A 24,394-nucleotide genomic window follows, 5' to 3' on the forward strand; every position below is an offset into this window, starting at 1 on the left:
TGAGAAAGGTGCAATACCGGCAGCTCTCTGGGAACGACCAGGACAGCCTGTGCCAGGGCTGAGCTGGGCACTGCTGGCAGTGGTGGGCTGGTGTACATCAGAGCAGGGATGGAGACCAAAGAAACGCTTTTAGATGGGGCTCAAAAAAAGTTAATAAAAAGCTAAATGTGAGTGTAAGGTTTTGGGGGCCCTGTTTCCTCCTCACTGGGTGCACAAGTTTGATACCGTGGAATTTCTATGCCCCCTTGTGGAGATTTCATCCTCATGGGTGGCTCCAAGGAAGAAGTGCACCTTTCGGTGAGGACAGCAAAAATTAGGGCTGCTTTCTGAAGCCAAAAGAGAGAGGAGGAAAGACAACTGCAGACTCAATCGTCTCTGACGCCATGCACTCCACTTTCCTACGGGGAGATTCTGCAGCAAAATATTGCACCTTTCCAGCCGTCATTTGCAAAGACAGGAACTTGCGGCGAGTGCCTTCCCCAGCCCATGAGCAGGGGAGATGGGGCAGGCACAGAGAGCTCTGGCAGTTGCCTCTGGGGCTGGGGGCTTCTTTGAGGGTCAGGTGAGATTATCCAGGTGTAAAGAGAGGAAGCAAAATGCTACATAGCCAGGGGCCATGGAAGGGTCTCAAACCAAAGAAACCACAATGCCCGATTTATTAATCTGTCAAGATAACGAGGGCAATGTTCACATTTTGTTTGAGACAGCACTGGAAGGGGAGAGGATCAGGAGAGGGGAACTTCTTTATCATTTGAGGACTTGGGCTCCATCAGTGGGAGTGGGTAACACGTGATGCACAGCTGCCACAGGATGTCTCTCACTTGCACCCAGACTGCATTCAGGTTTTTGGGGTGGAGGGACTGGTTTCTGCTGCCCAATACAGGGCACCCTGTACTAGCGGCAGCTGGGTGAGAGGCTCTCTGCTCTGCTACAATTGTAATCCCTAAAATGGCTGTTAAAAGGGGCAAGAGAGAACGGAATGCACTGAATCCACTCAAAGGAAGGAATGTGGCTGCAAACAGCCTGGAAACCAACTTCTCTGAATCCCTGAAGTGCAATACACTTGTGCTGGAAAGCTGTGTCAGTTCTCGGAGAGGACAGGATGGTCCCGACTCCTCTGCAGAGCCCATCCTTGCACCGGCAGAGGTTTACTGTCACCTGGAGGATGTACTTTGGGCGTAACTGTAGCAGCGTTTTTTGGTGTTAATACTAGAGACTGAAGTGGGGACAGGGACTGATGTTCTCTGTTATTTAGCAAAGACTGCACATCTGCTCTGGCCAAGGAAACGGCGTGCAGACCGCAACAGCACTTAGAAGTGCTTAAAAGAGTGCTTAAAAGCTTGTCATTTTGGGGTGCACACATTACTTCACCGTGCAATTGTCAGGAACATCAATGAAAAATCACCCAGTTACTTCACTATGGAAAATTACACCTGGCTTTCATTCCACGAGACTGCAGTTTTGCTAATTAACTCCTTCCCCCCCAGTATCATCAACATACACAAAGTTTTTGGAGGTTACAAAACTGTAATTGTAACAAAACTTTTGCCTGCTGTACAAAGAAACCTTCTGAAATTTGAGAACATTAAATACCAAAGTAACCATTCCTTCCCTGAAACTTAACTGGAAGAACGGGACGGGGGGGGTCATGGGGAGTCAGCTCCTAGATGGCGCCTTCACTGTGCATACTGTGGTTGGGCTTGTGAGTCACACAGTTCTGTTCATTCAGCAGGTTTGCCGTCTCGTCTGGCAAACCATCATGCAGCTCCGAAAGAGTCAGTTCGATTTTAGTGGTTTCACTGTCCAGGGACTGAGGTGTTTTGTCCATCTGGGATGCCATCAGGGCATTTTGGTATTGCTGTCTTGTGATCTGCTCCAAGCACAGAAGGAAGGAACAAAACCAGCCAGTCACACTTCTGTGTCTCCTGTGGGACACACTGAGAAAATAAAGCACCCTCCCTTTCCAGATGACCACACGTCAACCCCTCTTACCTGTTTCTATAAAACATCCCTGCGCTTTGCAAGCCTAGAGCATCCCAACTCAACACCATGGCATGGTGACATTTCCAGGCAGGGTGGAAGCACAGAGCTGGGCAATCTCCATGCTTTTCCAAGACAGGGTTTTATTACTATGCAGAGATTTTTAAAAATCAGGTTTCCATTTCCTTCTATGCATGCATATTTTTAGGGCCAGAACCAGAGTTCGGTGAAGTCTTTCTCCCAACTTCAGTGAGCTCCTGGTGAGGGCTCTAAGAGTCCCTACAGAGCCAGAGGTTACAAGGATTACTGCTCTTGTTTAGGCCAGCAAATCCAGCAGGAGTTGCAGCCTTATTCTGATACAAAAGGACATCCAGTTCTAGAAAAACTGGCATCTCCATAGAGATGAGTCCAAATTAGCAACCCATGAAGTCTTCCACAGGTCTCTGCAAGAGCTGGCTGCACTCAGCAGAAGAGTCATGACAGGAGCTGGCCTGGAGCACAGAGCATCACTGCCCACAATGCCCGAGAGGCAAGGAAGTCTACAGCCCCATGTATCTGCATGCGGTGGTAGAGAGGACCATTCCTCCTGGAGCCACAAGCAACCAGCCCGTAAACTTCTCCAGGTCAGCCTTCTCAGCCAGGACAGGCAGCAGGAAGCACATGTGTGCTACAGCAGCAGTGGATTATCTCAGCAGGCAGGGGATAGAAGAGGTTGAAACAAGACTTTTAGAAAACTACACATTTCAGCAGCAATGCAAGAGAGGAACTGGAAAGGGAAGGAGTCAGATGCACTGGGTCACAACTCCAAAAGCAAAATGCAAACATGCACGCCGAGTTCACAACCCTGGATTACAAGGTATTAATTGAACAAATGCCCATGTGACATGGTGAAAACACTGATGTTGAGCACTACGTGTGAAGCAGAGTGATGCAAAAAGAGGTGTGCAAGTCTGACTGCAGGGACATCAGACAGTTTAGCATTCATTAGTAGGAACACAGTGAGAGCTGGAAGGACTCCACATAAACCAGTGTAAGATGAGCAGCTGCTCTGTACAGCAGATTGGCCATTGAAATATGGAGTGAGAATCACTTGACTAGTGATAAACATTTACTGATCTAAACCTTGAAGACTGGAACCATCAACCAGTACACTTGCATCTGTCAAGTTTTGAATGCAAGACTGTACTCGTCTTTTAAAATTCAGCCTTGGAATAATCAATTTAGCATTCTAGTATTTCTACTCTATTCCGCATTCTTAATATTGAAATAAATTTGACAGAAGTTTAGTTCACAAATCATTTGAGTTCATAATGAAACTGTGAACGTGCACTTCATTTAAGAAAAGCATCAAGGTCAACTTCTGGCCATGGGATGTCAGCTTCCCTGGACTCCCATCTGGGCCGGAATTGCTGCCAGCATTTTCCTCAGGTCAGCGAGATTTCCTATTCCACAGGATTCACACACATTTCAGAGTGGGATGCACCATGCTGGGGGACAGAGCCGTATTCATGCAGCAACTCACTGGTAGTATGAGACATGAGCCTAACATGTGAAGTTAAGATAAAGAGAAATGTCCAAGACTTCTCTGAGCAGAAGAAGGATGACAAGACGGAAAGAAAGATCAAGAACCCCAAACTGGAACCAAAATCAAAAGTGACTAAAACCTGCAACCAACAGAAAATGTCTCATCCTTTAGAAAAAGACACTGTCTGATAATGAAGGGTCTCCATTTCGGATAGCTCCAAAGGCTTCACATGGATACGTCTTTCGTTACTAAAGGCAGAAAGAGGTTATTTTCGATAATCTTTCCTTGAGGGGCCTGAAATCCAGAAACTGATGTAACCAATGTACTTACAAGCCTAAATGAGAGGAACAGTGAAGACAAATCACTGGACAGCAGATACTGGGGAAAAAGTAGTTTAAAGTGACTTTTAAGCGGCGGCTTTCATAATCCTATTTACTCACAGACCACTCTAGATCCCTCACAGAGGGAGCTCCCTTCCCCAGGCTTATCATCTTATCAGTCAAGCCCAGCTTTCCAGCAGGGCCTTTCCAGTTTTGTTCCTACCTTGACAAACTGAATGTCTGTGGCTGCTTTCACTGAGTAGTCCGGAACATACATTTGGAGGAATGTCGCATTCAGCTGGTTGTTGCTGCTCCCTAACGTTGGTGTCACTGCCTCGATGCGATCACTTCGGTTTAAAGAGTCTGAGTGATTCAAGCCGCAGGGCCGAGGTGGAGACTTGTTTTCAGCTGAGAAATGGGCAAGAGTGAGAGATTTCTTAAATCAAGTAGATAACATTTAAAGTCACCAGTTTCAAAGGGACATAATAAATCGTGAGGTAGCACAAAAGAACTGCAAATATTTAATCTACTCATAACTAGACACGCAGCTAACAACCAAATTACCTTGAAAAATAGTACATTTTGACTCCAGTGCTGGTAGCCAACATCCCTGAGTATACCTTAAACAAACCTGGTTTTGTTTGTGCTGCAATGGCCATGCCCTGTGCAGAGCTGGCCCCAGTGCTTCAGCTGATGAGGGATAACAAGCAGAGAAAGGCAAGACTTCCCTAATGGAGCTTTTGATAGTCAACCAAGTTTAATGGACTTTTTTTCATTTCTTTCATCCACAGTCAGTCCCAGCTAACCCTTACTCCTTTTTATTCCACCTGGTACCTACAGATGCCTTGTTCCCAGAGTCAGAGGAGACATTTTCAAAATCATAAGAGTGACAGAGTCCTCAGTGAACCAGAGTGCAGCCCATGCGATGGTTACTTCAATAAAATTTCCTCTAGTACATTCCAGTGCTTGAAGGAGTAAAAAGACTCAATGAAGGAGAGCAAGCTCCATGTGGTACATGCTAGCCAGCAAAACAGGGAAAACAGCCCATGCTACAGAGAAAAATCTGTGTTCAGGAAAGGAGGAAACTAGAGACATCATTTTCTATGAGTTCCCTTCAAACACTGCAGGGTTTCATTCAAAAATCTCACAGCTGTCCCGTGCGAATGTGACTGGCCATGGTTTAGCTCAAGTAAAGGAGCTTTCAGCCATCCCTGGCTTCCATCCACACAGTGGCCCTGAAGACAGGAGGGCAGAGATGCATCCCAATAGAGGTCCCAAGGCCTTCTGCAGACGGGCTTCTCCCTGGGTGCACACACAGTACATACCCATCAAAGACCTGTCTTTGGCACGGTTAAATTTCATCCAGCCAGCCCAAACCAAAACTTGATGTAAACTGTGCTACTCACCACAGGACTCCTATTCTTAGCTAAAAGACTACTTTCATATCATCTTAAGACACAAGAAGTCTCTTCAAGCAAATCAGCAACAGTATCTTTGCAAGTTTTTCAATTTCTTTTTGGAAGACTTTTCCATATATAAACTTATGTCTAATAAAAAAGCTCCCTAAAATTCAACCCTAACTCTGCCACTTAAACACTACAAATATAACCTCTAGTTGCCCAAATGACACAGCGTGTTCTACATCTCTGCATCCAGTCTTTCCTAAACCTAACACTTTAGATGCTTCTAGATGCATAGCAGAATTGCCCTGGTTTTTATTCCCCACTTAAAATCCCTCTGATGTTATCTTTCCTTGAATTTTAGAAAAGGGAACAGAAGAATACAGGTTCTGACAACTTGGCAATTTTTCTGCCATTTCTGCACTATGGAATTAGTGCAGGACCCTATGGTAACATCAAGTACAGGCTTAGGGGGAAGCATTTGGAGCCCTGTAAAGTTTTCCTCCGCACCAACTTGCCATCTTGAAAGCCACAGCAGGCTGCAATAACTGCTGCCAGGAGCCAAACTTCTGTCTGCACACAGGGCTCGATGCTGTGATTCGCACTGGAGAACAAGGCAGTGTGAAAGCTGAGTCAATCTGTACTGCTTTTCCCACGTGCATACACAAAATACAGCTGTGTGTGACAAGAGCAGCATCACTTCTGCTTGGGATAAGGGTTTCCATCTGGAACAGCTTCACACGAGTGTGACTTGTATCTGCTCTTTCTGTTCTCCAAGGGTCTTATAGTACATTACTAATAAAAAACAAAGCAGGACAGAGAGCAACATGACAAAGCATATATTAAGGGGAAAAAAAAAGGTGAAAGGACAGAACAAAAAAAGTATGATTACGAAAAAATCTGAGGGAAAGGACATCACTTCTGGACCACGTACAAGCCAGGGAAGAAGAGGAGAAGTTAATGAAGATAAAGGACACAGAAAGGCAGACGACAGCAGGTCCGTGTTTGCAGAACAGCGCCCTGCCAGACCCTGAGCAGCCCAGCCGAGATCTGCACAGATCTCTTCTACCCAGGATTTCCCATACTCCTCACCTTCCTATACAGGGGATCACGAGCACAATCCACAAGAGAAACATCAAAACACTGTATTATGAATTTGGGGTTAAACAACAGGATCCATTTTAGAAGGACCCAGAAGAAACTTTTGAGTTTCATCAAAACTACTGTCACAGTGACCAGGCTTACCATATCATTTCCTTTTCAAGGAGATTCTTCCCATTTTTATTTTCTATTACTGATTTTTTTTTCAGTTGGAGAAAAAGCTAGGAAAAAATGTTTGGCATGTATACTGGAACCAACTTGCATGTGCAAAAAGTACACTTATTTGGAGCAAGGAAAATGAAAAAAAAGAAAGGAAGACCTGGCAAAACAAAGGAACAAAAAGAGCTAAAAGAGATAAAGCTGCCGAGCTTAGAAGAAAGCCATCAGGTACTTTAATTAAAGAAAGATTAAATTTCTCCCCCTTCTTTGAAGTTCAGCAGCAGGAAACTTTACAGGGCAGGAAAAAAATCCCCTGCAGGGCAACAACCTGTAGTTTGTTTGGAATGTGCATGAGGCTCATTTAAGGACTGATGGTGAAACTCATTTCCAAAAGTGAAAAAAAAAGAAGAGAGGAAAAATACAGGAAGCAGATGGTGAAAGTTTATTAAATGGATGAAACATACTAATGTTTAGGAAACATTTCACTTGAATATGCATATAGTTATCTTGTTTGCTTTTAGGTCTAGAGAAAGACACACTTCATCTGAAAAAAAAAAACCCTTCAAAAAGAAGAAATACGCTCAGCATGGCCCAAACTATGTGAGGATTCTGCCTTTCCTACAGACTTTCTTGATGGGTTTCCATTTTTCTAATCTATGCTGTGCATGCAGTATCTCAAAACTAAATTCTTGACCCTTCCCAGTTCCCAACCACTCGACCACATCTCAGAGCTCTTTTTGGCCCAATTTGTTCCCTCCTTGGTCTTTGCTCTCCAAAGGGATTTCTGTGTCAATCAACTTGGTCATTCAGCAAGAAAGGTCTTAAACAAAATGGGCACCAGAAAACCCCACAGGAGGTCCCACAACCTCCGTGCACATTCCATTGCAAATCCATCCTCTCAGTAAATCCTGTGCCAGTCCACAGCACCAACCTCACTGAGAGAAAGTGTAAAGCTTTTCAGGAACTGACATGGCCAGGCTGAATTCTTTCATTAAGGAAGTTTTCCTTTTATGGCTTCTCCTCTGCCAAATGCATTTTCTTCACAGATTTTTTTAAGCCTCAGCTTGGGGGAGAATACCTTCTTTTTAAAAAGTCTTTCCTCCTAGTTGTCCACCAGCGTAACATATGAGAAATAAGAACAAGCACACATTACCAAATACATTTTCTTCAATGTGTTTTTGGTCCTTCCCATTTTGATGATTCTGCCATGTTGCTACCAGTTACCATAAATGAAAGTTCGGGATACCCACCTGTGAGGCATAACTCTGTGCTGGACTTCTCCCTACCAAGCAAAGGGGTCAGATAAATACAGACTGCAGCTGACTTTTTATGGCATCAGGGCAGTCACAGGAATGGTGAAAATAGAAGCATGCGGATTTACCTGGAGAACCTGCTGCTAACAACTCTGCTCTGCTGACAGCAAAGGTACGAGACAGGGACAAGGGAACTAGAAGAGGGAGAGAAAAAGGATGAGATCACGGCCAGAAAGGCAGCAGCTATCCACACTCGAGAGGGGAAGGAGCCAGTTCACACACTGAAGGACTAAAACCAAAGATGCAAATCAACTGTGGAAAAGGATTAAAACAAAAGCAAAAGTAAAAAAAGACAATTTTAGAAATGGTCCCGGTTTGAGCTAAATAGAACTGATTTTCTATTCAGTGATTTTACTTTTCAGTTAAGTCTCTTCTAAGTGACTGTACTTTCTGAAACTAACAGCATGTTTTTCCAGGCAGTGTTCATTTCTACATAAGCTGATAGTGCTTGATGCTGATAGTTACTATTAGGTACGGTATGTAAATAGAGGCCTTGCTTATAGAGACCAAGGCCACAGCCCCAAAATGGGTGCTGTACTGGGGTGTCATAAATGAGGTGTCGCACCTGCAGGGAGGAGTGGACAGGACAGATGATCCAAAACTGACCAAAAAGGTACTCCATCCCATGTACGTCATACTCAGTATAAAGCGGAGGGATCTGGAGGGTCAAGCTCTCTTCTTCCTCTTTTTCTACCATGGCCAATGTCCAAGTGGAACCCTGCCAGTTCATCTGCCTTCGATCCTGACCCATGCCTTCTTGAATCCAGTTCCTGAATCCGGTTTTGTATATATTTATTATTTTCCTATTTACATTATTATCTTGTAGCGTTATTATTATTGTTTCATTCAATCTGTTAGTTTTCTTTTCCAACCCATAAGTCTCTCTCCCTTATTCTCTTTCTCTTCCCTTTCTGGGGAGGGAGAGGGGTTAATAGAGAGCATCTACCCAGGATTTAGTGGCCAACCCCGCCCCAACCCCCAACAGAGATTAAAAACTCAAAAATCTATGCAGAGGAATAAACCAAAACACAAGTCTAAGAAAATACAGTGAAGTGAACAACTTTCACTTGCTAATTTGACTGGTTATCCAGCACAGAACAGTCCATCAAGACACACTCAGTTTTAAAAAGAGTTAAAAAAGTTAAAACAAGCCAGAAAGCTTTCACGGGTGCTGCTCCTTATGGGAGACAGACAAAAACAGAAATAAAACATAAAGGCACTTCATAGTTCTTTAAGTTTTCAGTAAAATATCAAGCAAAGTTGTGATTGCCCAAGCTTATCTCTGTCAGGATGGGTAACCGTACTGCTCATCGGTACTGCAAATCCCTCCCCAGCTGCAGTTAAAGAACAAATCTTCACTCTTGTTGGATTTTTGTTTGGTCTGGGGTTTTTTGGAGGGTTTTGTTGGTTTGGGGCTGGTTTTGTTAGTTTATTTCTTTTTAATGTGTTTCTCTCCTATTACTGACTTCACGTTCCAGGTAGGGAGAGCGGGCACATGAAATCTAATAGGAGACACAGAAAAGCAGGAGTTTTCTCTTGTTCTGCAATGACTTATACTTTTACTGAGCTTTCCTGTCTACACAGAGCAACAGGAATTACTTTATATTTAGGAGCTCATCCTAACAGAAATCTCAGGATGCTGCAAGACAACATAAAACAAATCCTCTAAGAATAATGCACTTAAAATAGTGCATATCCTTAAGTTTGGCATGACAAAATCCAAGATGGATTTCAGGGCATGCAAAGAGATTATTTCACCTCACAGGATTTGGGGCAACTGGCACAGTTGTAGGGAGGGTTAGCAACATGAAAAAAACAACACATGAAAACATCCAAACTGAACAATGCTGGCAAAAAAGAGATGCCACAAGTGATTTCCAAGCTCTGTGCCTGGCACATACGGCAAAAGCTGAGCTGCGAAGCTGAGGGTACAATGCAGTTGTACACGCATCTGTCACGATTCCTTGTGAACTCCACTGCTATCACCAAGATAAAAACCACCCAGTGCTCTGCACGCTTCCAAATCTGTCAAGCCTCAAAAGGTATAAGCTAGACTGATCAAATTAAAGTGCCTATAGTTAAGGAAGAATTAGTCTTGCCTGTAAAACTGAGCTCACATGTCCAAGAGAACTGCTGTTGTCTGTTTAACAAGGGTAACTTACAAAATCATTTTCATTCCAATGCTGTTTGCTAAAGTACATACACATAAGTACACATATGTAAAGGGAGTGCTCATGAGTGTAGAATTAAAAGTGGAACACAGATCCTGCTGTGACAGGAGGCCTCAGTTTCAGCATGAGAAACCTCTCTCCCTGGAGCTGAGCAAGCGGCTCTGGGACAGCAGAAGGCCCACGCCAGTCCCATCAGGGCTGTGGACTACCAGCTGAGATGGAGATCTTAGTGGTGATGCTGCTGGCACTGAAATACATCACCAAATGCTGAAATACAGCACTGGAGCCAACTCATGGCGGATTGTAAGACAATCCCCCAACTTGCGCCTGTGAGGCAGTGGTTTGTGTGGCTACTGCTTGTGCTCTGGGAACTGGCTGACAGAAGCAATTGGGTTTTTTGAACTGCTGCCCTCCTTTTCCTCAAGACAGCTTTAGATACAAGGCTGGTAAAGAGAACCATCCTCAAACCGGGCATTTGTACTTTGCACCACTAGATGTCCCTCTGTCACTAATTATTTCTCCCCATTAATTCAATCCCCGTTACCTTTCCATGCGCAAAACTACAAAGCTATCCTGCAGTACCAAGCACGTCACTCGCTAAGGGCAATGCTCACACCCTCCTGGAGCTGGCAAACCGCTGCCAGCCGCTGGGTTTTGGAGTCAGAGCCAGTCCCTGCCAGGGAGACTGTGCCAGGCGGGCAGCTTCACTGGCAAGGAGGTGTCGTGGACATTAGCCCCACAGACACGGCAGGGGGATGCCCTGCGCAGCCTCCTCCCGTCCTGCTCACAGGATGGGCAGGCTTGTGCAGGAGCGTGCTCCAGAAGCAGAAGGTAAGGACGTACCTGGTGATGCTGTGAGGGCCATCACCCCATAGTGGTCAAAAGCACCAGCTTCAAACTTCATCCCCTCTTTCCCAGCCTCCACTTCCACTTTCCCCTGTTAAGGAAAAGGAGAGAGAGCTGCAATTAAAAGGGACTGTGGTTCTCGAGGCACAAGGCCAGACTTGAGCCCCAAAAGCTAGTTTTGCCTGATGTTCCTAAGCACTGTCATGGTCCCTGCAGTTTGTAACGGTGCCTGAACAGGGGCAGATCCTGGAGGGCAACACACTCTTGTTCCCTGAGCTTTCCTGGTCTTTGGTGCCCTGTGGCCAGCATAAGGATCACCACAGTGCTTCCGGGTGGTACTACTGCCCTGTTCCAAGTGCTGCCAGGCTGCTTTCCCTCAACACAGAGTGAAAAAAACACTCCTCCAATATTACAACAAGCTTGTACATAGCACAGTCATTTGGGGTCTTGAGACATCTAAATGTTCTGGGTTACAGCCGTCTGCCTTCACCTATGAGATTCCCACAGAAACAAAGCCCTCATTCCTGAAGGAACGGTCTTGGGGATACTTTGGTTTTCTTGTTGTCTAGTGGTTTTCCATATTCCAGCACCCTTAACTCAAATCCTGCTCTTTCATAGGGTCTTGCCTAGAAGGACCCTCAGTGCTTCCCAAGCAATACAAAACTACACTACCACACAAGTGCACTCGTTTCTGATATGGGATGAGCCAAATGTTTAGCATCACGTGCCAATATCCTACAACGGAGTCTAGAACAGAAGCCACCATATCAAACACAGCTGTAAATACCACAGTTACTTTGGTATACTAGTAGGCAGAAATAACATTAACTGGACACAACTGAGTCAAAATGAGCCCAAAAGGTATTTCTATGTGTTTATAGCATTAAGTGCTACTTTAAATAACCAAACATGCCTTTAACTTTACAGCAGTGTACTGAGGCAGAGAAACATGAAAATTATCTCAGCCTGCTTGAGACCTGATACCAGGTCAGTTTGTCTAACCACCCCAGATGAGGAAAAACTACAAAATATACCTAGCAGGGAAAGTGCCTAGCTCACAAGTCTACCTTCCTGCTATCACAAGCAACACCTTCATATAATCCCTTTTAAAACCAATTTCACTTCACAACACAAATAAGTGGCTTATTTTTTTCATTATAAGCTTTCCAAAAGGTACGATTTTGTCACGCAGCACCTCCACACTTCCCAAGGAAGCTCTTCCCACATGAAGACCAGGCGTGCTTGGCATAGGCATGGCAGCTGAAAAGCTGATAATAATGCCTCATGCGTGCTACCAGACGTGCTCACCCTGTTTAAATGCATGCGTGTATGGCTTCTGGCTTTCACTGTTTAGTGACAAAACTAATTCTCAAACTGCTACAGAAGACCTTCCCGTTAGCTAATAGAAAAACTGTTTTTAATTCCAGCTGTTTAAACATTCCAGCTAAAATAGTAACTCAACAGAGATTAAATTAGTAAATGTAATGCATAGAATATATATTTACTTGTGGTCTGGCATGCTTTTACTGTGAAGATATTCTCTTACATCAAGAGACCAAGAATAAGTCCAGGACCATTTAAGTAAGAAAAGCAGAATATTTATATCCTCTTGATCCTTGCAGAACCAATCTTGTTACCATTTTTATAGTATGTACCTACTGCAAGACTCACTTTTCCAAATGCATTACAGAGCCAGCACGTTGTTGTTGCTAAATATTTATTGATTGAAGAATAGCTCAGAAAGAACTGATTGTTCTTTTGTATCGCACATGTCCTCCGTTTACATCTTTGCAGCATTACCTCATGCAGGAGCATTATCTTGCCTCTGGAATATTTCAGATTGCAACAATTCAGCATATAAGAATGAGCAAAGAGCTACCAGTGGCTCCTCAAACACTTTATAAAAATAAACCCTTTTTTAAGAGGAGTATGTTGAATTCATAGCATTGTGTTCCAGTGCTTTCTTCATTCTTTATCATGACATTGTTAAAACCCTTTTCCTTTTTTTTTTTTTAAGGCCATCCTAAGGAAAATTTCAAGCCTTGTGTTACTACTTTAGCTATGATGCTTGTGTTTTTATAACCAAAACTGACTTCAGTTATCTAGGACAGAAACATGAGCAATTTTTCAGCAAAGTCTCTCTTAAAGGGCTGTTCCTGCTCAAATGGAGCTAGTTTCTGTGTAAATGAAGCTAAGTTTCTGTGTAAAGCTCTTGCTACCTATTCAAGTATTCCTGCCATGTAATAAAACCTGGGAGATATCAGCACTGGAAGCAACCCTGTACCGAATAAGTAGAAAATAGTCCTTTTGGACCACCTAGGGCTCCAATCCAAAAACCACCCGAATGCAGCGATTTCGGGGCAGGGCAAGTGCTTGGACAGCTTGGACGGCAGGGTGCCCAGGAACCGCAGGGGCTGCAGCAGGAGGTGGCAGCAGTTCAGTAGATGGCACAACGCCTCCATCAAAGCCCGCGCTTCTCAAAACACCAGTTACAGACTTCAAAATTGCATCAAAAAATGTAACTTCTCTTAACAGTAAAACTTCCCATGCCTCCTTTTGCAAAAGGAAAAACTGCATTAAAGAAAGCATCCTGGCCACACTCCCATGACGTGCCACTTTTTGTACCCCTGTTTTCCACGCGCTGCCAGCTGTACATGGGGATACCTTTGCCTTGCCTATCCTAGTGATACCTAAAGCATAAATAAGTTTCAGCAGACGACTGGAAGTGGGAAGTGCTGTCTACCCTCCACTTTAACTGAGTTTAACTGAGGCTGAAAGCACCCATGTGAGCTCTTCAATAAAGGAGGCAGAAGCAGTTTCCAGGAGCTGTAGCTCCATCCCAATGCTTGAAAGAAGACAAACTTCAACAACTGGAAGAGGTATAGAGAGGGGTACGCTGGTAGATGCATGATTTTGCACATATCTACGTAATCAAATGTCTGACCTGTAAAATGAGAACAAAGTAGTCAACGGGCTTGTTTCGCTGGTAGAGGTAGTGTTCTGGGGCTTTCTTGTTCTTCTCGTCGTACTTCAGCTCCTGGATGACATTGGGATGTTTTAGCAGCCTGAGAAGGATCTTCTCTGACATCTGGGTTGGAGCAAAGGCTTCTACTTCTACAACACAAGATACAACTTGGCATTACACTTCATATGCCTGGCAATAAGCTAGCAATATTCGTTAATAAGCATTTGCTTTATTAGAAAAGACACACAGATGCAGAGAGATCCATTATGGAATTGCAGGCTTCCTGTACTTTGAGACTGTTAGATTTGTAAGGGAAGGGGGGAAACCAGGAACACCTCAACTTTTATTACTTAAGTATTATTCAAAACAACCAAAACCCATGTCTTCATCTGAAAGAAAAAAGAAAAAGGCAGTCTTGCCCTCTTGAGAGTTCAAAGTCACAGCTGTATAGGTTTATTGGAGAATTGTATAAATGGAAGAGCTTTATAACTGGGGCCCAGAAAACCTCTGAATTTGTTTTCTCCTTCCTCAAAAAGTATTGAAGTTACTGCATTTACTGCGCTTCTAAAAAAATGTAAATTAAAAATCACTGTTTGGGGCCTAGAAAGTTGCTCTAGATAGATGCTCTACATAAATCAAAGACACAATTGGGGCTGCCAGAGTTCATATGGGAAGAGTTACTCAAAGTGAGAGACAATGCAGGTCAGTTCAAACCACAGGGGATTAATGCCTGACACACAGAACACATCCCCTACCCATTTGCTCTTCAGTGCTTCCAGCAGGAGCTGTTGGATGTGAAAAAGCTCCTTCTCGTGTGGGAGAGTTAGGCCAGGGATGTCAAGATTTACACATGCAAACTGATAAGCTTTCCTAACATCTCGTTGCAGAACAGAACCAGTAATGACCCAGTACCTTTCATCTGCTAAAGATATTATTCTCAATTTAGAACAGAGAAACCAGAACTGTAGCTTTCATCTTATATAGCTGTGCCTTCAGAGCCAGACCTGGATTTAAGATACACCATTCTTTAATCCACAGAACAAGCAGAGAAGCAGCACTGTAAGACTATGTCTGTAGAGCAGGTGTTTGGGGAACTCCATCAACTCTTGTACCACTACATGACCAACGCCTTGCTTGCTGTTAAATCCGCATCTTCCTGTTGAACTGCTTCTTTTCACCATGGACATGCTCACACGCACATGAGCCGTTGGAGTTCAGGCCTTTTAAGGTGTTTACTGCCCCTCAGCTGAGATGTGATAACCCATCACATACATGTCTCTCTTAAGTCACAGAGGCAAAACAGAGCATGAAGGTGGACTAGAAGCATTTAGGCAGGCAGTTACTGCATCTTAGAGGAGGGGAAGTACTAATTTCCAACTGGAGCTGTCAAACTTGAGACAGAACACCTTTTATCATTTTCAACCCATGAATATATGTTGAACTTAGCAGTGAAAGATGCCCGTCTGAAAGGCCTGCGTGCGAGAAGTCTTTATGTGTGAAAGAGAGACAGCACGAGCAATAGGAGGGTATGTTTTCCGCAGGCTCTCCCATTAACAGGTCTCATCTCTGAGGTGATGGGACCAACTTTACGATGAAAGGCAATGTCAGCTGCAAGAAACCATTCAAGGCCCTGGTCTCTCTGTCAGACTGCCCACCCGAGGGCTAAAACATCAAGGTGTTGTGGGTTGGAGACAACTGTCCTCTGAAACCTGAAGTCATCAGTGGAGATCACACAAGCCAGCCAGAAATCCATTTTAAAAGTACAGTTCAACCGCCTGCGCAGGCTGCATTAAATGTGTCGGGAGAGTTTTTTACTTGGAGTCAAAAGCCTCATGGAACAGGTTTACACATTCCTGCAAAAAGTCCAGCATCTCTTTCTGGAGAAGGCGCCAGAGTGCAATTACAGTCAGCTGGCCAGTGGTATCGAGTCCTCTTTGGTTTGTTCCCTGAGCTCTTCCTAATGGGGTGTACTTGCTAGTCGTTAATCTGACGGACTCTAGACATGCAGTGCGGCACTTGGCATTCATCCTTACCTTTCAGACCAATTTAAAGTTACTGGTCCACCCCTGGTAAATGTCTCAGAGGGTTCATGCCGACACTGAACACAGGAGAGGAGAGAATTTAAAAAGAAAAACACAACAGTGGCATTATTTGTCACCCCACAATCCAGCCTCCCTTCCCGCCTGCACTGTCCTACCCACCTCACCGGCCTTTGCTGACAAACTGCCTCCGAGGCTCTGGCACAATCGCAAAAGAAGATAACCCGCACTTGCCTGTTGCCAGGAACCGGTGCGTTGCCAGGAGGAGCTGCGGCGATATTTTAACCTTCATCTCGCTGTCTGTCTGCTTGAAGGCAGAGAAGTCCTGCTTCCTGTCCCGATGAGCTACTTTCTTTTTCGACTTGTTATCAGCTGGGGAAGGGAGGGTAGGAAAAGAGAGGAAGGAAGCGATTTCTGTTAGAACAGGGTCCAACACGAACCGCGCTGGATGGAGTCAGCTGGGACAGCCACCAAGAGCACCAAGGGCACAGACTCCTCTGCAGGACGCACAAAGTCCTGCTCATGGTCACGCAGCACAACCAGAAACAACCAGAGAGTTGTGCTGCGGGCTCACCCTGCTGTGAGTCCCTGTCCTGCAGAGGCACGCACCCACAGTCCCTGCCACTTCAACAGGGGGAAAGACTCCGCTTACAAACATCAAATTGCAGAGTGGCTCCGCATATCACACACAAGGTGCGTGCGCATTTCTGGGTGGGGAGGAGGAGTCCTGCTCAGTGTTACTTATGATCAAAAGGAATTGTTCTACAAGAATATCTGTGATAACCTCTTTTTTCATATACACTCCTTAGAAAATTCTCAGCAGGTACACAGACTAAATATACAATGACTTATTTCTTACACTGTACCATGGCTTCACTGACTCTTCACAGCTGGGCAAAATCCGCATGTCTTTGGTCCAAATAACTCCCAATGCCTAGTGTGTGCAGTTTCCTCTGTCCTGTCCAAACTTGAGCAAAGACTAGCAAGGTGTACAGCCTGGGGGTGGAAATCTCTGGCTGCTTTACAGGCACCGAGGCCATAATTAAGTACAGGGTAACTTCATGTGCTAAGATATGGGAATTGGCCTGCTAGTGATCCTGGACTCCTGTCCTTCACTCAGCTAAATACTTGCCACTTAGTTCACCTGTGTCTTAAAACAGGCTCTGTGGTGGGGAAATCACCATTGGTGAGAGACAGCACAAAAGACGGAGTTGCAGAGGCACAACCAACTCAGCTATCACTATCCACCTGCTGAGCTAATCTGCCAAAATATCTAGGAAACTGGGCAAGCAGAGGGCTACAGGCATGTTGGGGTATGATACATATAAGTTCCAGGGAGAAGAGGTCTCTGCTCAGATGGCAGGTTCATGGTCTTCTCTGCTGATGCACTATGTAAGGTGGCATGGGCCATAAGCTGCAGAACGCTGTCAGATAGCTCTGAGCTTCACTGCATGTTGCAGGAAATCTGAATCTTGAAGCAACTACTGTGAGCCTCTCAGACACAAGACATGACTCGGGTTCAAGGGCCTTAGTGGCGAATGATATTGAAAACACGACTGCTACTTGTCTATCAGACCTCCAGTCACTGGTTTAAAGTGACTGGACTTTTGAGGGACCACAGGCAGTGCTGGTGCATTGACTCATTGCAGAGAAATCAGGCAAACACACAAAGAGGTGTAGGTGAAGCTAAGGCTGTGAAACATCACACACACTCCCAGATGAGAGGTTACCAGATTTTGGGTTATGCATGCAAGGATGGTTTAAGTGATGTACCATAGCAAAGAAGCCACTGAGATGTAGAGTCCTGTAGGTGTCCAAATATACGCTCCAGACTACTTAAGGCTCAGCACAGTTGAGTCTGTAGCTTGGAAATGCACAGTACTGGTAACAGGTTTCTAGAAAGATTTTCCCAAGCCAACTAGCCTTTCAGCTATGAATACATTTAGACCCCCAACTCCCCATGGACAAACCTCCAAGCCACTATAGGACCATCACAGACTCAACAGCAATACTGTCCTGACAGTAATGTACATACTCAGGATAGCTAAAGCTCATTCTGTGGTCAGTGCAAATTAGAAAATTGGAAATACTTGTTCCCAAGCACATGGAAAAGAACAGCGATGATCCATGCCCTTTTTCCACTTCAAAATCACAAGCTTCTTACCCTAGTACTACTTTACCCAGGACCTGGATGACTAAGCAGGGATTGCATTTTCTCTTCCAAAAAGCGAGAACAGAAACAACCCAAGGGACTGGTTACAGGCTAAAAACAATCACTGTCTCAGGAATATATTCTGAGACAGACCTTATCTGTACTAGCAGTTAAAGGAAAGATGGATACTAAAGCAACAGAAAGTGAATAGGAGAAAAGTCCCCCAGAAGCTCTCAGATTCACAGAATCACAGAATATTAGGAGTTGGAAGGGACCTCAAAAGATCATCCACTCCAACCCCCCTGCCAGAGCAGGATCGCCTAGACCAGGTCACACAGGAATGCGTCCAGGTGGGTTTTGAATGTCTCCAGAGAAGGAGACTCCACAACCTCTCTGGGCAGCCTGTTCAGTGCTCTGTCACCCTCACAGTAAAGAATTTTTTCCTCATGTTCAGGTTGAAACTTCTGTGCTCCAGCTTGCTCCCATTGCCCCTTGTCCTGTCATTGGACATCACAGAGAAGAGCCTGGCTCCTTTCTCCTGACACTCGCCCTTTACAAATTTATAAACATGAACGAGGTCACCCCTCAGTCTCCTCTTCTCCAAGCTAAAGAGACCCAGCTCCCTCAGCCGCTCCTCATAAGGTGGATGCTCCACGCCCTCCATCATCTTTGTGGCTCTGCACTGGACTCTTTCAAGCAATTGCCTGTCCTTCTTGAACTGAGGGGCCCAAGGGTACATCCTCTCACTAGGTCCTACCTCTTGTAAGAAATAAGAAGAACAGAAACTGTGCTTTTTCTGAACAGCTTAGAGAATGTTGTTTTTTACAAAGCCGTGGCTGAGATGCTTTTCCACAAGGAGCTTCATCATTGCTCTCTTCAGTGAGGCAAAAATCACCACAAGTTTTGGCCTTGGTACAGGGAAATGTCTCTTCAGCAGGGCAGTAAAGCAGCAGTATTTCTCCTATGAATGAGCCGTACCACCACAGGCTTCAGAGTGCACTTCTGGTACCTGAATACAGGGCCAGCATCACACCAGGAGGATGTCTTAAATCTTTCTACCTGCATCAGTCACCAAGGTAAGAGACCGAGGCTCTTAATCAAGTGATGCAGGATTTCAATTCTTCCTATTGTTTTCTTGGCAGCTTGAACAGAAGCCTTCCCCCAAGAAAAATGTTACACAGTGAGAGCAGAGCCATATGGCTTGAAGCCATCATCTTGGCTTATTTTTGTAAGGAATGGTCTTAATTGTTCTTTGCTACCCAAACAACTTCTGAGCTTCTTGTAAGACACAGGAACCAAGGATTGGATGGTGACAGAAGTAACTGAATCTGAACCAGCTATTTCCTGTCTGTCCTTTCTACAGTAAATTAGGAGAAAACTTGGGCACCGAAGTTATCTTGGCATGCTGAAGTGATCTCTGCTTACAGAGTGCTGTGACACTGTTTCTGCAACACGAGCAATATGATGCATGAGGGATACCCTCAGTGTGACTTTTGGTGAAATATCAACAAATACTGCAACTATCTTCTGTAGGTTCTGGGACTTGGTGATTTTAAAGGTCTTTTCCAACCAAAACCATTCTGTGGTTCTATGAATATTTAGACTTTTCCTTCAAATTAAAGGCAGCAAGGCTGAATGTGAGCTCCTGTGCTTGAGGGAGAGAACTCAAGAAGAGGATGGGTCCAAATACAAGTGAGGTTGTGATCTCTCCTGTAATATTCCTGAACTTCCAGGCCTGATGCAGAAAACCACAAATTATTGCACAAATTTCCTTGAAGGAGCCAGCTTGGACTGGAGACAGCTACAGAACACGGAGTTCAAACCTCAGACCACTTGTTCATTCAGGTAGAGCAGGCTGCTTGGCACTCCAAATGCACCCAGACAACGTTTTGGGAAGGCTCTTGCTTGCTTCCTGCGCTCCTTTTTGTCTTCACGTCTTTGGGACAGAACAGACATCTGCAGTGAGCTCCAGACAAGAGAACAGGGACAAAAATGTTATATCAAGTGGAAGTGTGGTTCTGTCTGGCACACAAGAACTGCACAAGGACAGAGACAAGCAACTGTTAGAGATCTGCATCCATCAGATACTCCAGGATAAGAAAGTGCAAGTCCCAGAGGACAAGACCCACTGACGCTGTGCCCACGCTCAGTACCAGGATGCTCAGCCCAAGGCAGTCAGGGATAGGTGCCCAGCAGAGTCTCCCTCAGCACACACCCCACGTCCTCTTCTCCCTCACCTCCCAGTGATACACACACCCAGGCTGGCAGCCTATGCCCTGCACACTGCATGGGTCTTTTTAAGCCTGTGAGTTTGTTCCATCTTAAAAGAAAGATTCAGGAATTAACTAAGCTAGTTTTGTCAGGTTTTTTTGTCCCTAGTTCGGAAAACTAGGTTGCCCTGTGTTTCATGTACATTTTGGCAACTGACAGAAAGTCAGCATGACTAAATCCAAAGCTCTAAAACAGCCTAAAATAGCTTCCCATAAGGACGCAGCTCCGGTAGTCTACCAGTGCTAGACAGCAGGTTAGCAAGCCCACAGTCCTAATGGCCAACAAGATAAAAACATCACTTGCTAATGGATGGCAAAAACCTTGGTATATCTAAAGACTGGTCTCCAGCTACACAAAGATCTGCTCTCTTGGCATTGGATACTGATGTGCACCATGCCAACATCTGTAGATCCTACCAGGCAAATCGGTGCTGCACAACTGTGCAAACTATGTTGCTACACTGAATGACAGTGGAAATACTTATTAAGGAAAACAACTTTATTCCCACAGCTCTGTGGTCTAAATGGGAGAAGTGACAGAGTTGACTAGCACATATATTTAACATACTTCTTTTGACAGGTGTTTGGAAATAGGAATGCTGGGGTAAGATGTGGTCTTCCCCTCAGGGAAGTGACTTGCCCAGGCTGAAAAAAATCATCATTAGGCGAAAGCTATTTCAGTGCAGCTCTGTAAGAACTCCTGTGCCCCATGGCCTGGTGCTGAATGCCCCAGCTGCACGGGCTTGCCAGGGGTCACATTCACTGAGACAGCACATGGGTGAAGATGTAAAAATGCTTACAACCAGATAATTTATCTGAAACATTTGGAACACATGCACAAGGGTGTGTTAAGGTATTTCATTTGTACAAAAAATCCCAGATTTTACACGGGGCAAACCCTCTCTGAATCAGTATGCGTGCAAAAGAGCAGCATTCCAGTAGCAGAAAGCGGGTGATTAAACTCCTCTTCAATTAGAAAGAGCTAAATAAGACAGGTCACCAGCCAAACCCAGGTCAGGACGGTGAACTTCATGTTTCTCAGGTGGACTCTGCGTTCTGAAGCCAATGCAGAACATGCAGCTTTCTGCTCTCCCACCACGACTAGGGCCATGGAAGTGCAGGACGTATTCCTGAGTGTGTCAGCCATGAGAAAGTGCTCCAACTTTCCAATACTGAGAGCTCCTCATCATGACACTGGCTGAGATGCAGAGCCCACCTGTGCCGTGACAGAAACCTCCTCTCTCCACCCCATCAGCCTCCCCAGTACAAAGCCTCATGCTCAGAAGTACTCAGTTTATCCAGATGTTGATAGGTCAGACATATTTAACAATTTTTCCTGCTTCCATCTTCTCCGCACTCCCAGCATCTCTACAAGCCAAAAGACATAGCAGACTAGAAAACCTGAGGAAATACCACACATTTATCAGCACACACCCCTCAAGAAATTCAGCTGCAGAGCTACAGCAGTGAGAGCAGCTTTCAGCAAAAACTATAAATGTACAATTGCTTCTACTCTAACACAGTTCAAATGGATTTTCATGCAAACAGCAGAAAGGCATAGCTCCAACACCGAGGTCAGCCATTTAATCAAATTTCAAGTTTCCACCAAAGCAGAACAAACAAAAGTTTTTAAAACTTCGTAACAATGCTGCCAATATTTTTCCTAAGGTCTACTTTAAGTAAACACCTAGCATAGAGCAAATCAGTCCAAAGGTTTCAAGTTGGCTTGATCTGAGCAGAGCAAGCCAGCTTGGTCTTATAGAATGTATTGGGTTGGAAGGGACCTTTAAAGATCGCCTGGTCCATAATGAAGAGCATCAGAGACCTCTAGTACTAGATGAGGTTACTAGCACTGACACACTGATATCAACACCAAAAACGAGCTACCTCAACATATCATGGAAAATAAAGCACCCTCAGTAAACCCAAAGCATGTTCCCACCACTACACCAATTGGAAGTGGTTACAGCACATCGATCTTCCCAAATCCAAAACCTATCATGTTTTCTGTGATCTTTGCAGCTCCTCTGGATTTCAGCTCTCTCCCTTATTGATAGAGTTTCCTTCAATCTAAACAATGGAATGAACTTCAGTGCTTCATAAAAAAAACAGAAGTTCATCTTCATGGTACATAGCAGGAGTCATCTCCCAAAATTTCCTGCATCTTCCAGGAAGCCTAGGAAGTGAGGTTTCCCTCCTGTTCTGACCAGGAATTTTCCACAGTAAAATCTTCTCAGGAAGGAGAGTTTCAAATGAACTCATGTTCACCAAGTTGTTAATCTAGGAAGTCTTCAGACAGTAAAATTAAATTCTCATTTCCTTGCCCTTGAACATGCTATTAATGGTCAAAGCTTTTTTTGTCCTGAAGGACAACACAGCATGATCTATGTGGTTTCTCGCAACAAACAAAGGAAAAAAAAAAAACCTCACTGAAAAGCATACGCAATGCCTTTTCACTTGTAGAAACATAGAAGCATCTCACCAGTGATGAGACAAAGACAGGATCTTTTTGGAGTATAAAAGAAAGTCTCAATTACTTCTCTAAATGTTGTAACTTATTAGCCCAACAATTCATTTGTGAAGATATGAAAAGAAATCAATACTAACTGGACCTCTGTGATTTGCATGGTAATTAGACTATGTAATCACAATTGTGATTTACATGAACCTTTGGGCACACAAATACTGGTAAAATACTGACCAACTACAGAAAGTAGTTCAGGCAGTAACAATCTATTAGGAAAGGAGTAGAAGTATGTCTGTCCCACAGTGTAAAGTGCTTGTTTGGCATGTGGCTTGGAGAGAGCATAGAAGATGTTTGCATTGGCCTGAAAAAGATGCTGCAGAAACATTCAGATCCCTTTCATGAGGAAAGAAATAAAAAAACAGCTGAACAGTGTTAATAATATGTAAAATTACTATTTCTATTACAATAGAATCTAGAGACATTCTTGTGCTACACACAAACACAGCAAAAAAAATAGCATCTGCCAGCAAGTGATCAAACCACAGATAAGACAGATGAAGAATGACAGAAAGGAAGACCCACATGCACAGAAAGATTGTGCAGATGGGAAGAGGCAAAGACACTGTAGGTAACTGGGCACAGAACAAACTCTAAACTGGGAAAGAAAAGAGTCCAGATCTCCTAGGTCCCAGGTAACGGCTGACCTGCAGCATCATCTCCCTCAGGACATGTTAACACAAAGGAGCTGCACTGAGTTATAAAAAGAGGAGGCATTTAGGACATACTGGTTTTCAGCCCTGAAGAAGACTTCCGTGCTTTTCTGAATGAGTGATAGAGATAGACTTTAAAGGGACTCCATTCCCATTCCTTGAGGCATGGTATTTGCCTGCCTTTTTCCTAAAATAGGGTCATACATGGACTACAGGCCCTTGAGGTGGAGAAAGGTTGGAGAAAACATGGGAGGTCATGAGCACTGTAACAAAAAGGTTCAACAAGGCCTCTGTGGTGGAGAACAGCGAGCAGGAGAGACCGGGTTGTTGCAGAGGTAAAACTTCTTGATGGAAGGGTCAAATAAATAAAACTGTCCTGTTTCTGAATTAACACACCATAAAAGGGTGAGGTGCCCATGCTGCAAAAATGAAAATAATTTTGACTCTCTGAGGGATCTACAGGTCATTTGACCACTGAGTTTTTAAATCAGTAACTTAACACCTCTCAAACACAGCTATTAAACACAATCACTGCTGGATGGAGTCTTCCCTCTCATCTAAAAATAAAGTGCAAATATTTCTACTCACTGTATATATCTGTTTCATCCAGAATTTCAGACTTGATGATTTCTTCAATCACATCTTCTAAAGTGACAATTCCCAGGACTTCATAAAAAGGATCTCCTTCTCCTTCATTGTTTACTCTTTGCACTACAGCCAGGTGAGACTTGCCTGCAAGGATACAGATTGGCAATTTAGACATTTTAGAAATTCCTGAAAGATCAGAAATTATAGCAGAATTACAGACACACAGGTATAAATAAAAAGACAAAAAGGTTGGTGTCAGACTTCATGAAAAAAGAGGCAAAGTTTAACAGATGCTTAAAATCATCATCTGATTTCTGTCCAAGAAAAGCACTCCTGGGTCACATGAATCCACCTAATGCAGTAAAGGAGTATGGCTAAAGAGATCAGT

General features: G+C 44.2%; 1 protein-coding gene across 1 annotated transcript; it reads right to left on the bottom strand.

Annotated features, from left to right (window-relative positions):
- Nucleotides 1–1,663: 1,663 nt before the first annotated feature.
- On the bottom strand, nt 1,664–24,150 carry LOC104541826 (metal transporter CNNM2-like; the record flags this gene model as incomplete). The annotated part of the gene is made up of 7 exons (XM_010185971.1): nt 1,664–1,870; nt 4,049–4,233; nt 7,867–7,932; nt 10,813–10,906; nt 13,760–13,929; nt 16,054–16,191; nt 24,007–24,150. Coding segments are annotated over 7 exons (1,004 nt in total), but the record flags the coding sequence as incomplete, so codon positions are not given.
- Nucleotides 24,151–24,394: the final 244 nt, after the last annotated feature.

This window comes from Mesitornis unicolor, unplaced genomic scaffold, assembly GCF_000695765.1.
Source record: "Mesitornis unicolor isolate BGI_N332 unplaced genomic scaffold, ASM69576v1 scaffold18806, whole genome shotgun sequence".
In the NCBI taxonomy this organism is placed as follows: Eukaryota; Metazoa; Chordata; class Aves; order Mesitornithiformes; family Mesitornithidae; genus Mesitornis; species Mesitornis unicolor.